The sequence below is a fragment of the Pyricularia pennisetigena genome, assembly GCF_004337985.1.
Source record: "Pyricularia pennisetigena strain Br36 chromosome Unknown Pyricularia_pennisetigena_Br36_Scf_12, whole genome shotgun sequence".
NCBI classification, from domain to species: Eukaryota; Fungi; Ascomycota; class Sordariomycetes; order Magnaporthales; family Pyriculariaceae; genus Pyricularia; species Pyricularia pennisetigena.
The window spans coordinates 486,669-501,238 of record NW_021940924.1 but is presented as its reverse complement, the minus strand read 5'-3'; the positions used below and the strand labels follow the sequence as shown (position 1 = coordinate 501,238).

Here is a 14,570-nt window from a genome sequence, read left to right as displayed (position 1 = left end):
ATCCTGTCGGCATTTTGCTTGACAGTTTCCATAGTGTTCGGTTGAGTTGGGACATGGCGACGCCCGCTTCGACTACCGAGGCCAGAAACACGGTGATCAGGATCCACCGGAATGGGCTCATATTTCGTCTGCGTGGTTTTTTGACTTTGATGAATAAAGCTCCGAAGTTGGCGGCAGCGGCGGCAACGACCCGAGAAATCTCGAGAGCGTTGCGGACGCTCTGGCAGTCGACCATGGCTATTGTATGAACGTGTGGGCCTTGGATTGGAGAAACGGCTGGCTCTGAGAAGGAGGAAGACGTGAATATATATATATATATATATATATAATATATTAAAAGAAGAAGGTGACCAAAACGGTCTGGAAGCAGAGGATCAAGCCTGAAAGCTGGTAATCACAGTCAAGTCAAAACAGAGAGGGCTTTCTTGTCAACTTATATGCAAATCGCCACGGACGCCCATTCCAAGCATTCAAAAATCCGCAAAGTCTATATGACGAGAATGGTGGCTGTTGCCCGGGCCACTTTCTGCAGAGCCTCAATTTTGTCTTACGCGTTTGGTCAGGCTGAGGGAGATCGAATAAAAACCAGTTGCGTAATACATGGTTGCAAATGAAAGGGCGTCAAAGGGCGTCTCTGAAATTTCAGAAAGGGCCGCAGGATTCCATGGGTCCTAATTCATACACACCACGCCTTTGGTATGTGACCAGTGTGCATCCACTCAAGGTCTGTTTGTGTGATAATGCGCCTATTACAGGGCACAGAGGCACTTTCCAATTACTGCCCCTACTTTAGCTTAGCTTCTGATAGACAATGCAGGAAGCAGGCCACGCAGGGTCGTACCGAGTGCAGCTTTTTCGAGCTCAATAGGGTAAGGACGTCGTACGCCTTTCAGCACCATCTCGAAGGTCCTCCGCCACAAGGTTGGCTGAGAAGCTAGGCTGGCAGAAGGAACCGAGTAATGCAGTTGCAACAATGAGGTTAGGCAACTATGCGAAGGCTACGCGATGATGGGGTTGGCGTGTTGCATAATTGCGTGCGTCAAGGGTCGGCCAGAATCCCGGGTCATGGGCACCCCTCTTCCTTTGGCGGGATGACTTTCATTGGCCCAATGCATGCTGTTAGAGCCACACCTGCAGGGCGTCGAACAAACCGGGCTTGGAAGGAGCACAGCGCAAACCCATGTCCGGGGAATACACCAGGACCCAGCATTCATCACCTTGCCAGTATACCCACCCCTGTGAGGCTGCACGATGACTTGTTACATGCACATTTGTACTTTTCCACTCTCAGGTTGGCCAAACCCCGAAAATGCGATCAGCAGCGACTATAATTCTTGGAACCCGCTGTTGCCAGACCCTATCAGCTGTTTCAACTTATGCGATCACCACAGCTGTTCACAAAATAAAGCTCTGGAAATGTCGTCGGAGATTCTGCAGCCATTGAATCCGGTAGTTCGCCCGAGATTAGATCCCCAGTATAAGAAACTACATGACACGGTCCTACAATACAACGAGCCGACCCACCTGAAGGCTTGGAATCCTTCAACGCGGCAGCCGAGCAGCACATCGGTGCAAACGGGTCTTCAGCCTGTTGAAGTCCTCGAGGAAAAGGTAAAGCTAGATGACTTCAACATCCTTGTCTTAACGCCTCAAGATGGCAAACCCGAAGACGGCTGGCCATTCTTTGTCTGGTTTCATGGCGGCGGTTTCGTTTATGGAAATCACTCCAGCGAACTAGACCTTATTACACGCATTTGCAAAGGTAATTAAGTGATCAATTCGATATTGATGATGTAGACTGACCTCCTTTGCGCAACTACAATCTAGAAGCCGGCTGCGTCGTCTTTTCTGTTGACTATCGTCGGGCTCCCGAAATCCCGTTCCCTGCCTCAAATGACGACGCCATCACGGCCGTGAAATGGATCTTTTCCGACGCAGTAAAAAGGTTTTCGTTGCAGTACGACCGATGGAGCATAGGTGGTGTCTCTGCGGGGGCACTACTGTCGGTTGCGACGCTTATTAGCCTTAAAGCGGAGAGCGAAATTACGAAGCCACTACAACAGATTCTTATCGTCCCCGTTGTCGACAATACGGCCACTCCAGACTCAGAAGCCTGGAAAGTGAAACCACACGCCATTATGCCCTCGCCCGAGCGCATGTTGTGGTACCGCAACTTGTGGCTAGGGAAAACCAACCCTGATTGGAGCATATGCCTGCTACGTTCATTGCAATCGCGGAGGAGGACCTACTCGCAGCCGAGGGAATTGCCTTTGCCAAGCAGCTCAAAGATGCCGACGTGGAGGTGGAAATCATGACGCTGGAGGGTTGTCCTCATGCCATATTATCCTATGCAAAGTTGGTTTCCTCTTTTGCGACTTTGTGGGAATGATTGCTAACTTGTGGCCAGCTTGTCGATAAATCGAGGGAATTGATTTACGACAGCGTGGATCGTGTTAAAAAAGCCTTGCATCCTTAACAAGCCTGAAGTAGATGGCTCTGCTTTGGAGGCTTCTTCCACTGCAACTCCTCGACAGTGTTTCAATAAAATGGCCATCATGTACAAGAAGGGAAAATGACGCCCGCCTGAGGTTTGAGGTGGATCAGATTGGTTGGGTTACTTGTCTAAACTTGGGTAAACGATTGGCTGAACTTTCGCCGGGGTATGGGTTCCTTGTCTTGGCAGCCGTATAACTAAGATGCACATGCTTCCAGGAATTTCATGGGATTACTCTCTCCGTAACATCCTCATTATAGTGAGCCGTCAATGTTTGCAGCGCTTAGATTAGCTCCATACACACAAGATCCGTCTTACCATTCCCGGCTTAAAAAATTTATTATCGAAGAAAGTGACTGTAAGTCGCCAAAGCTCTTCCCACTTATGCTAGTCTGGATTGTTTGCAGGCATCCTAACAAGAGGTGCCTCAACGCCTCCTGCCTCCAGGAAATGTCAGGACAAAGGATTGATGTCCTCGAGGAAGAGATCATCTCTCTAAAGACGTCTAACACGGAAAACCCCTCGACTACAACCACAAGATACAAAGCTTCGAACAACGGCCCACCGAGCCCACCCACACCCACAGCTTTGACACTGGAAGCCTCCCAGCCGTGAATGGTTTTTTATGGTTTGCGATGCACTTCTGATGTTTTACGTAAGTACAACCTGATGAGAAAATTCTACTTTCCAGTGGGGTGCTGCCTGTGAGGCTGTCAAGTGGCTGCCCAAAAGAGAGAGTTTATCTAAGCCTAATAAAGTATTGCGCCTTCGAAGCGAAAGCGAATGGCCTGAGGCAGAGACAAAAATCGCCAGTGGGGCTGCCTGTCCGGTGCTTCATAAAAGCGCTACAGTCTTCCAGTACATGTGGGCAGGCTTTCTGTGGCCCCAAGGTCAGGTAAATAGCAGCAAAAAAAATAATAGATATATCCCAGGTATTGAAGCTATTTGCAAAAGCACGGCAAAATCTGCATGGACCCAGTAGTGGAATCACGCTGAAAATCTCGTGGTCCCTAGTTACTCCATACATGATTGGTGTGCTGTGACGCAAAAGCGGAACTTCGCTTATGCACTGCAAAGGCACCTTATACGGCGGCTCACATGAACCAACAGTACCTGATGCCTATATCGCTCGAACTAAGGATTCCCTCAGTTCCACCAGAATTCTCCTGTCGACCTCAAGTGATTGAGTGGTAGCAACGCAGGAACTGGTGAGATCTGCAAATACCTGCCTTGGGAATAATCCTAGGTTCGGGCCCGTCTTAAGTTCGTCGTTGATTCCGTTGCCTTCTTCGTCATCCGGCACCTCCATCTCGGCTATGCGTTTGATCTGGGCCACTATAACCGCCATTTTCGCCTTGCGCATAAGTTTGCGCGATACCAACACGAATTTGACAAACTCTTTAGAGGTTTTGCTCGCAACTGTCATAGTATATCAGGTCCGTACCTCGGCAGCAATATTTCAATATGTCGCGATCGGCATTTTCCAGATTCCGGCCTAATGCCTTTCCGTTTATTTGTCCGTATTCTGGAATTTCATGGGATGGTTGTAGGTCAATCGACCCAGATTTTACGACCGTGCAGTTGGTGCCTGACAGTGCGTGTATATAAGTGTAGAATAGGGAGCAATTAGACAAGAATAATGGGACAGGTCTCAATGCTGAAGCTTTTGCTTCGTGGTGCAAGGGTCCTATAATTAGCGGGGAACTATTCAGCCCAAGCAACGTGACCAGTTCATCACGTGACGCCAAAGGGGAAGTGATGTCGGTGATCTGTATTTCTCCAAGCAGGAATCACAGATCGAACAGATCACTACAGAGCACACGAGACTGCAGGCCAGCCTCGTGACTATATAAGGACACATTCATAAGTATGTAGATAGCTTCACTCTGTCTGAATGACAAGATCGAATTAATATACCAGAATTGGACATTCAACTAGTGGCTTCCACTTTGTGCCCTTGTCGTTCGAGGAAATCAACTACCTCAACGTTGTCGGCAGGCTCCACGAATTGCGCGCCAGATGGCCGAGGATCTCGAAAGTAAGGTGCTTCGAAATAGTCAGGCCAGAATCCGGAAAATTCCCAGTCTATAATCCCCGTAATACTCAGAGTTTCCGGGTCAACAAGGATGTTTGTCTGCGATAGATCGCAGTGGCAGAAGACGAGATCGGGTTCCTTAGGGGTGGTAGAAGACCATACAGTACCCTTGGGAAACCACCTTGTCGCCCTCGGCGGGGGGCAGACAATCCCGGTTGGTCCGCCTGTGCGAGACGATTTGATCGATTGAAGGACCTTTATCTGGGCTTCCACTTCCTCCATTACTTTGATTTGCTGTTCGGCCGAGAGTTTGCACATCTGTACACCTGGCAGCAGCTTGGTGACAAGGACAAATGCGCCTCTGTCGTCATAGGCCTCGAGCACCTCGGGGACGGGGATGTTGGTTTTCTCGCGGATGAACTGGAGGCTAGCTGCTTCGTTTTTCAGTCGCTCATAGCCTTTTGGTGGGACGTAGGGTTCTCCGTTGCGTTTGATCATGTACTCGTCCGGACGAAGGCTTCGTTTGCAAAATTTGTCGGAGAATTTATCGAATTGTCGCTCAGAGCTTTTCCAAGAAGCCGGGTGACCGACTGCTTCCATGTTTGCGAGAGTTGAGTATAGCTCTTGCTTTCAACCCCTCGTTCGAGAGTGTGTTTATATTTTGTTTTTCCAGAAAAATACAAAATAAAATAGGTCTGCGAGCAAGATCGGAGACCCGCTATCAGGTAGCTTGCAATAGCTTGCTCAAGGATGCGATCATGCGTGCCTAATGAAACAACTGGCGGAGAGGGGCAGTTTATGAAGGAGGAAAAGACGGTGGTGGACTGAAAAAGTTGGGTCCCTGGTCAATGCTGGCAACCTTCATGCCTGAGGCAAACACAGTTGGAGCAATGAGTTAGGGAGCCATGTCGGAACCGGGGTCCCCGTGGCGTGTAAAGCGTGATCTCTTGTGGCGGTGAAACCCCTCTTTTGCGTCACGGCCAATAATTATTGTGCATCATGCTAAGAAACCAATTTGTTAACGCACCCGTAACAAGCCCAGAAGCTCTGAAGCCAAAGGCACCAAGCGCCGGAATGTAATTACGAGCTGAAACTAGCGGGGTTGGAAATCCCGATAGTGTCGTAAAGCAAGGCCTACCAATGCCTCAACGAGACCTCAAGATACATTTTCTAAGCGCTAGCTTTCATAGGCCCGAAGGACGACCTACGGCTGTACACGATGCCCACGCTCCCTACCCGCTGGACCCTGTCCAGGAAAACTGTTCTCCAACTAAATATCTTTTCCAGACCGCTGGACCCTCGTCATTTGCCAACTACGAGGCCATCTGCGACATGCTGGGCCTCGACTGGGAGGGCACGGGCAAAGTGGCCTGCCAGTACGACCCGACGGCTTAATAGACAGGGCTGTGCGTGAACGAGTGGTCGAGCAACCTGCCCGTGTTGAGGGCCGGGAATCTACCTTGGGCATCCGGTGCAAGCATTGGCATGGCCGAACGGTTCCGGTATCCGAGTTTGTTTCCATGATAGCGCTAAAACTGTAAAAAAGATGCATGCTCCCCAATTGGAACGCATCCTCTCCTTCCTTTCCCTTTACATCTTCGCCACATTGCTTGGTATTGGATGGCCCTGTCACCAGACCACCCTTACAACGGTTGTCAATCCAGATGCTACGCTTAGCCTGTCGAGCCTGTCAGATACAGAGTTGCACTAGGATGAGAAGGAGTACAGCGAGTTAGGATAAGAGCTGTTGCGTGGCAACATCGTGGCAATCCCACTCAGCTATTGACTGCCTTTTGATGCTGCAGAAAAAGATGCAATGATATGTGCGCCAATAGGAACGCATCCGCTGATTTCCCTTCAGCGATGCCACCCAGGGTATCTTTCCTGTTTTCAAGCAATGTTGCAGCTTACACTAGCCGTACCTAATTCGTGGTAGGGGTCAAAAACCGTGTCCCTGTCGCATACCGACCAGGGCCTGTGGGCACACGGTGAAAGAGCGTTATAGAGGTTTTCGGGTGGCAAAAACGCCTGGCTAGGGTACGGTCTAATATGGCAGCTACCAAAGTTTTGCTCCTACTTCAACCCGCTTCGATGCGGAAGCAGCTAGGGCTTGTGAAATGACGAAAGGCTGTTGCTGGAGGGTGGTGCTGCTTTTCCGAAGCGTACATTTATCCTTGCAACGGTTTCCATTCCAATTGGCTCTAGTCTTTATGTGTTAGGCTGACGGTGATTTGCAGATTGGCGAAAACCAGAAACTTCGTGCCTGACAAGACGAAGACGGGGTATCTGGTTGGGTGTGATGAGATTAAATTGAGTGCGCATACTTACAAGGGCTAAATGTGATAAACAGTTTGTGATAGGAGCTTGCTAACAACCATAACAATAGAAGTGATAGCAAGGTCGAGGCAAGGCATGAAAAAGAGACGATCGGGCGCAGGAAGTATAGGATGACAGGGCCGAGAGGAGTTTATTGGTCAAATTTTATGGCTTATGGTTTCCAGTGGAATCATCATCGTGCCTCCAGTACATTATAAATATCCTCGTATGTCCCCCCTCAGCTTCAGAAAATCAATCCAGTCAATCCCAACAAAAGAATCCTGCCAACACTCACGTCTCGGTCACCTTCTAAGTACAATCTTCATTCACTCATCCCACATCCATATCGAGCTCGACAACGGTGACCATGGGATCAGCAATTGTCAAATGCAAGAAATGCAAAGCCAATCTATCCACCACGCAGACTGAGTGCCCCAGCTGTGGCAGCACTTCTCCTCACACAGATTGAACCTTGTGCAAGTAAGCTCCTCTACTATTTCAAACAATGTATCTCGCCGCTATAATGATGGCGTTTGCTAAAGATAAAACGTCATTCAAGTCGAAAGTGATGGTCAGGTTACCTGGACCCAAGAAACTTTGTTTGGTTTGGTTGTGAATATATGGAAGTGTCGGTTCACTGGTGCGATCAGGCGCATGCCAATGTCGGGATCCATATGATCACGCAAGATCACACTTTATAAACGTTGGGTTTTCCCTACCGGAGGTTTTACCAACGTTTACAAGAGAGCTTCATGAAAATATCAACATGCGTTACTATTGTTTTGTTTTGTTTCTTTACCGATTTCTAGATCACCGAATCCTCCCTACGTGGAGTTCGTATCATATCTGTTGGTGTGAAGTGTGCTGGTGTTACGGACGAGTTAGGGCAACCGTTGCACCACAGAGCAAAAGCTTAGGTAATGAGACCTCTGGCTCATTACGTCCCTATTCCGCGCTTTTAATGTATGCACACAGGCCCTGGTCGGTACTTGGTTTTTGTGGAAAGGCTTTATATGATCTATACATTAGAAAGTAAATAACAAATGTATTCAAACAATCAATCCATTTCCAACGGCAAGCCTCCTATTGAGGGGAAAGTCTGCGTTGTATCGGGCAGTGGGATCACATGGAAAACCTCGTAGCCCCTGCTGAATGCCTGTATGATCGGTTTTCTTAACCAACAGTACCCGATGCCACCTGGACAGCCCACAATCGGTCACCAATCGGCGAAACCTGGCCGTTAAGTGGGTGCAAACTAGCCGAGACTGCAAACCAGTAAAATACTTTGCGAACAGAAAAGTTCACCAAACTCCTGCCCGCGCCCAACGTTCAGTATGGGCCTAGATCTCATGAGGGTGCAATTGCTCGAGATGTTGACATACTGTTTTATTATTTTTCACAAATCTTAGTGGAATCCGTTGTAAAAGGGAGTGTGAAAAGGTTACTTTGCGGTCAAGGCATCCAGTGTCCAGGCCAAAATGAGGGGTTTAAGATCAGATTCATTGATACGACTGCGTCTTTGACGGGGTCTCCCTGTACCATTAAACTGTTTGGCGTGGCAGACGCTATCCCCGGCCCCCAGTCAACTCGATGCTGTACGCACCAGGGCCCAACAGTCTTGTGAACCGCAATATCCGCAATGCCACATCTCTGTTCATCTCATAAATATTGGCATACCGTCACAGCGGCGACATGTGCTCTCCTCATTCTTCTGGTATACATCCAGCGCCTCCAATCCACAAACATTGGACTGCTCTGCACGAGAGTCGGTGACGAGGTCGTTCCCCAACACAGCACGCCGTGAGTCTAGTTTTCTAGCCCGTTCCTTCTCAGCCCGACGGCCAGGCTTCACACCTGCGCAGCACATCTTGTGCAACCATGACGTATGTGTCCGGGTTTGGTCCTACAGGCGATGGCTTGTCGCTAATCGAGTATAGAATCCAATCTAAGGAGCTTGTCAATGAAAACAACTTCCCACCATTTCTGGGAGACGGGCTTATACATATAGTAGATAAAGTACGTCAGGCGCCGTTGTTGACGCCGTCATGAGAAAGGCACCAGCACTAACAAAAACGCAGGAGGGACAGGACAGTCTCGACATTTTCAACCAGCTATTCCGACACATTCTCGGAGAAAAACTACACACTGACGTAGTAGAGTTTGGGGAAGAACCGCATGTTCTGGACGTTGGCTGTGGAAGCAGCCTCTGGCCGATTCTTATGGCCCAAGAGCTAGAGACAATTCTGGCGCCCATGCATCTGGATAGCCGAAAGCTATCTTCAATTACAGCAGCATACCGTCACATCATATTACCTGAAAAGTGGGTTAAACTAGCACAAAATTTTGAGGGAGAAAGAGTATTGTTAACTCGCGTGAACAGTGTCCCACAAACCGTTACGTTCATCCCTGTGGATATTGAAGGTAAATGGACAGACGGCATGTTAAAGCATGCCCCCTACGATTTCATAAATTGCAGGATGATGAAGGGATCTGTCAAATCATGGTCTACCTTCTATGGGAAAATAGCGACGTAAGTGCTTCAAGGCGTCCCCTCAACGCCGGTCTCATCTACGCAATCTAATCGCCGCCATGCAGCCACTTGAAGCATGGGACAGGAGTTTTCGAACAGTTTGAGATCGATTGGAAATTCAAGCGTGACAGTGGCCCCATTCCAGAAGCTTTGAAGAAGTGGTCGAATATGCTTCACCGTGCCATGGAAGAGCATGGCATGTCAATTCGATGCGACCCCGAGGGAACTCGATGCATGCTGCTCAACAACGGCTTCAACGACGTTCAAGAGCGGGCGATTCGTCTTCCAGTCAATGATTGGCAGCCGAAAAACGTCGATAAAAAAATCGGGAAATGGTTTAATACCGCCCTCACCGAAACCATACTACCAATGTCGCAGGCGCCTTTGATTCGTACTGGGGACAGCATTTGTTCTGTGGAAAGGATCAAAGAAATCAACGACCTGATCAAAAAAGCGAGCCAAGAATTAAAGTCCCAGGCACGTACGCTGGGGGTGTACTGCATGCTGTGAGTAATTATCTGCCTAATCTTTCACATAAGAATAATATGCCAACATGACGGAAACACGCAGCTACATCTGGACTGCCAGAGCCCGACCTTTGGAGCGTCAGCAAACCCATACAAGCGATACTGCCACCCCTTGTTCATAGGCTATTATCGAAATGGCAACTAGTAGGAGAGGACAGGGGGCTAGGGTACCGGATGCAAGATCATGGACGTAATAGAGTGGCACACGAGTGAAAATGGCAAGATGGATAGAGATGCGTCTGCTTAAATCGTGCTGCGGGCTATCACGGCAGCTTCTCAAAAAAAAAAACGGTTGAAGACACTGGGGAGCTTGTGTGACCAAAGTTTTGTTGCATCGGCGTCTTCCTGAGTGGGCGGAAACCGTCGACGTGGCCAATTAAAGTCCCGTCGCGATTGGCCAACGAGGTGAACCAAACAAATAGGTCCGATGATCTTGCGGCTGGTCCGTGTGCATTTCGGAAAGCGTTCCGCTGCTTGCCTGGGCTGCTTCACCGGCGTGGGTGTACCTCGGGGCCGGGGTGAAGTACCTTAGCAGGACGCAAAAGTACCCAACGTACATGCAGCAACCGCTCGTCATGTAGCCTCACGGGCTTGGATGTGACTGGTGACCGGGGTGATGGATACCTGGATCCCTGGCAGTTCTGGCAACTAGGGCTTGCGCCTCCTATCCTGCTTGGCGCCATGCAGGGCGTGGCTCTAAAATTGTGGAGCGTGTTAAACCCTGCCACAGGGGTGCTTGATGTAAGAATCCAGCGGAGATAGTTCGCCAGATGCTTTTTGGGCAAACCAACGGGGCAGGAGCCTCGTGGGGACCTCGTTGGGAGCCTCGGATCTCATACAGCCGGACGCGGCGTTTATAAAAGCGATTGGTTTTCAGCGGATCCACCCAGCTCCTTGAATGTTTAACTGCACTGCTTTGCAAGCTGGCGGTATCGGGCTGACGTTTCGACGCGGTAACGACTGGTCGACAAGGGAGGGTACTGCCCGTGACCAATTTGCTACGGTTAGTGCGATAAAGTAATTCATGTCGGTGTGGCGAATCTGCCTCGCTGGTGCAATCGATGAGGGGCTACCCAGGAGTCTCGGCTTCCGTGGGCTGACGCATGATGCGAGCATTTCTAAGAAAGGTGGTGCCCACATTTGAGGAACGAGTCGGAGCTGGGTAGACCAGATATTGACTTGGCACCGGTTGACTGAATAGATGACCACAGAGCAACTGGGACGGATGCTCTGGCGAGGTAGCGGAGTAGTCCGGTGGATAGGGTCGGATCAGGCTCCCCTAGGCGTACGTAGTAATGACTTGGGACGCGACAGGGACAAGCAAAGAAGCAGTGCATTGTGACCTTGAAGGCGGCAACGAGCCCGGTCTCCCCGTCACGTGGGTTGAAAACGAGGAAATCCAACACGTTGTGGGACGTGGTCGCACTGAACGTCCGGTTGCAAATGCCGACGCGGTGTCTGAAAGGTGTGCCCGGCTGGGCCCCAGGTCGACTGGCATCAAGGTGGAATGACTTCGGACTGCGTCTCGTGGCGTTGAATGCGCATCGCCCAACATGCAGCAGTCCATTGACAGAAACAGAGTGGCTGGCGCTATGTAAGCTCATTCTGTTCTTAGCGATATTCCTTATGACTAGTTCTTGTAGATAACAACCGAGTACAACGTTCCAGCACACAGGATACCAAACTTTGCAGGCTCAGCGGTCGACGCCTAATGCCTCCTAAGCGTACACGATAATCTCCGTATGTGGGCATACTACAAGCCGAGTTTTCTGCGTGCTTTTATAGGCCCGCAGCTAGACACAGCATAAACAATCCGCTGTCATGTTCAACCTGAGCTGGACGGACGACCAGGTTGGAGCACCTACGAACCTCCATCTGGGTCTGAGTCGCAGCTGGTTCCGGGGCTGCCATCGAATCCGTACAGGCTGAATGAATTTCGAAACCCGCGGGCTTGTACGGGCTCGGTGCTGCTGCCGTTAGCGGAAGTTCATCAAATGCATTTCGTCAACTTACCTCCGCCCGCCTCTAGAATTGCTTGCTGTCTCGTCGACACATGGCGAGCTATCTCCTTCCGGACGGTCGCGCTAGGAACTAGCCTCCCGTTTATAAATAGGGCGCTGCTTTGGCCAAGCTTCTGCCTTTTCCGAAGTGTAGAGTCGACCCATTCCCAACCCGTCCCTCGTATATTCTTGCTCAAACCCCAGGTTTTAAACATGCGTCGATAGGAGTTCGGCCTTTGGGTTTCGGTTAGCAATTAATCGAGGAAGAGAGGATCGAACGGATATAGTTGGGACCAATTTTGCGGTAATACCACGGCATGTTTTCATATGCTCAACAACTTGATTAAGGGTTTTGTTCTTGTAGAGTTCCTCAACTTCTTTCCGAAAGGGGTTCAGCTGCTTTGCCATCGCGAAGTTTTGCTGGATCCAAAAGCGTAATTGTACCGAAGCATACGGATTTATGAGGTAGATTTGACGGCATTTATCCTGATTTATATACATGCTTACGCGAGGCAGTCACTTTATTCTGCACCTCGATCGGTTCCAGGCAAACACTCCTCCAGCCCCAGTCCCTATTGAAGTATCGTCCAGACAGAGGCCGGTTCGAGAGAAAAACTGTTGTTGATTGGCTCCTACCAGAAAATCATCAAAACAGGAGGCTGTGCAGTCTAATTACGAAGCTCTGACTACAATACCAACAATCTTCATGTTCGGGCCCGTCCAGTTCTTTTTTGCCCACAGGAACCAGTAGCTGACAACCCCGACAAGGACAGCTAGATATATAGGGCCCGCATAGTTCATATTCGTAACGGTGACTGGCAGTACGTTAGGAACTGCGAGCCAAGGGATTTCCCAAGCCGTGTAAATCAGCGCGACGATGTTGACGGGAAGACCGAATCTGCCGCAATTCCACTCGCCGAGCTGGAAGCCACCAGAGCTCCTGCAACGGGCGTAAAGGATGCAGATAAGGGCAATGCCGTAGCTGATATACAGGCTTATTGATGACAAGGAGCTGATGGCGCCCAGAGCGATGAAAGCTTGATCGTTCAGGTAAAGGAGCGACAAGAGTGCTACAATGAACGTGGTGCCACAAACGGCGCGCATGGGCACGCGCGTTTGGCCATCGACGATTGCGAAATATTTGGGCAAACCGCCGTCGCGAGCCCAGGCCCACGTCAGGCGGGATACCGATGAAAGGTTTCCAATCGACGCGGCGAACATGCAGAAAAGCATGCAGGAAAGAATGGCGACAGATGCGGACGGAGAGCCGGTAGCGTGACTTATAATGGTGGCCAAGGGGCTGACGGATCCAAGAATGGCCTCAATGCCCGGAAAGACGACCTGTTCAGGTCCCGTTTGTGTCAGTGAAATCCTAAAAAGCCAGCGTGGTTGAGGAAAGATGGATATAGGAGACAAGACAAACTGTCGTACACCAAATATGATTATCATTATAAGAGCCATAGCGGCGTTAGCGACGTAGCCCCAAAACATGCTGGAAGGGACAGCACGTTTTGGCCCCCGTGTTTCCTCGCCCAAATGAACGGTGCTTTCAAAGGCTAGAAGTATAGGCGAACTCTTATTGTTAGATTTTATCGACACTTCTCCAATTATGGGTCCTGAGAGGGCTTACCAATAAACAGAAAGAGGTTTGCAGCGCTTCCGATATTAAATGACACGAATTCGTTCCAGCCGCCGGCATTGCTTTTCGTCAGGAAAATGTCCATGCTATTGCGTGGGGCCATGACCAAGCAAACGATGCCGACGATGAAAAACAGAAAAACGTTGAGTATGCCGGCTATGACCTCAAACCAAGGCACCGCGCCAAAAAACCACAAGTTGACCGAGGTGCATAGCACAAGGTACGCAATGATCATAAGAGTGGTCTGCCAGCCTTTTGGAGTCCAGTCAGGGTGCGCGATGTTGATAATGCCCTGCAGGGTGATAATTCCGCCGTTGATGTTGCTTGCGAGCATGGATACGTACCCCAGCCACGTGGTCCAGCCTTGCAACCAAGTAAGAAAGACTTTGACGGAAGTAGGGGCGTAATTGTTGGTCCAAAAGTATTGGGCGCCAGCGATAGGATAGACTGAGGCCATCTCTGCAAAGGAAGCTGCCTGACATCCCACACCGATTGCAACGATAAAGAAGCTAAACAGCCATGTCTGAGGCCCGCCGTTGAGCATCACAACGTAGGTGTTGGTCCCGACAAAGTACCAGGAGCCATACATGACCAAATTGAGCGCGAAAAGCTGTTCCTCGCTGAACAGACGCCGCGTCCGCGTCTGTTTGACAGCTTCAGTATCATTCTGTGTCGGCTCATTGTCGGTTCTCATTTCTATGACATCTGTGGCCATCTTGGTGTTGTTCGGTACTTTTGTTCTGGGTAAGAATTGGAGTGGCGGAGATAAGGGAAAGCCGACTGGGAGATTGGACAGCTGGGAAACAAAAGCAATGAAGAAAACTTTCGAGAAGAGCTTGATAGAGGATGATGTAAGGGACGTTGGGAAAAGAAAACAAAAAGAAAGATCCCGAGGATCGATCTTTTGGGGTTTTCTTCAAGACAGGCTCGCACTCGGTCCAATTGGTCTGGGGTCGAGTGGGGCGGGAACGCATTATTGAAATGTGACGAGTGTGGGACAATGTAACCTCAGGTTATCATGGAAATAAT

General features: G+C 49.8%; 5 protein-coding genes across 5 annotated transcripts; 2 read left to right on the top strand and 3 right to left on the bottom strand.

Annotated features, from left to right (window-relative positions):
- Positions 1-1,251: 1,251 nt before the first annotated feature.
- Positions 1,252-2,315, top strand: PpBr36_11013 (uncharacterized protein; the record flags this gene model as incomplete). Its single annotated transcript, XM_029898119.1, has 2 exons — positions 1,252-1,762; positions 1,828-2,315. 2 exons carry the CDS (start codon positions 1,252-1,254, stop codon positions 2,313-2,315), a joined length of 999 nt encoding a protein of 332 aa, XP_029743525.1.
- Positions 2,316-3,640: 1,325 nt separating this feature from the next.
- Positions 3,641-3,842, bottom strand: PpBr36_11012 (uncharacterized protein; the record flags this gene model as incomplete). Its single annotated transcript, XM_029898118.1, is given in 2 exon segments — positions 3,641-3,709; positions 3,720-3,842. 2 exon segments carry the CDS (start codon positions 3,840-3,842, stop codon positions 3,641-3,643), a joined length of 192 nt encoding a protein of 63 aa, XP_029743526.1.
- A 582-nt stretch (positions 3,843-4,424) lies between these two features.
- PpBr36_11011 (uncharacterized protein) lies at positions 4,425-5,129 on the bottom strand (the record flags this gene model as incomplete). The annotated part of the gene is made up of 1 exon (XM_029898117.1): positions 4,425-5,129. The coding sequence occupies one exon, from the start codon at positions 5,127-5,129 to the stop codon at positions 4,425-4,427; it is 705 nt and encodes a 234-aa protein (XP_029743527.1).
- A 3,731-nt stretch (positions 5,130-8,860) lies between these two features.
- Positions 8,861-10,047, top strand: PpBr36_11010 (uncharacterized protein). The gene is made up of 3 exons (XM_029898116.1): positions 8,861-9,375; positions 9,441-9,881; positions 9,946-10,047. Exons 1-3 carry the CDS (start codon positions 8,891-8,893, stop codon positions 10,022-10,024), a joined length of 1,005 nt encoding a protein of 334 aa, XP_029743528.1. The 5' UTR covers positions 8,861-8,890; the 3' UTR covers positions 10,025-10,047.
- Positions 10,048-12,574: 2,527 nt separating this feature from the next.
- Positions 12,575-14,256, bottom strand: PpBr36_11009 (uncharacterized protein; the record flags this gene model as incomplete). The annotated part of the gene is made up of 3 exons (XM_029898115.1): positions 12,575-13,243; positions 13,334-13,458; positions 13,533-14,256. 3 exons carry the CDS (start codon positions 14,254-14,256, stop codon positions 12,575-12,577), a joined length of 1,518 nt encoding a protein of 505 aa, XP_029743598.1.
- Positions 14,257-14,570: the final 314 nt, after the last annotated feature.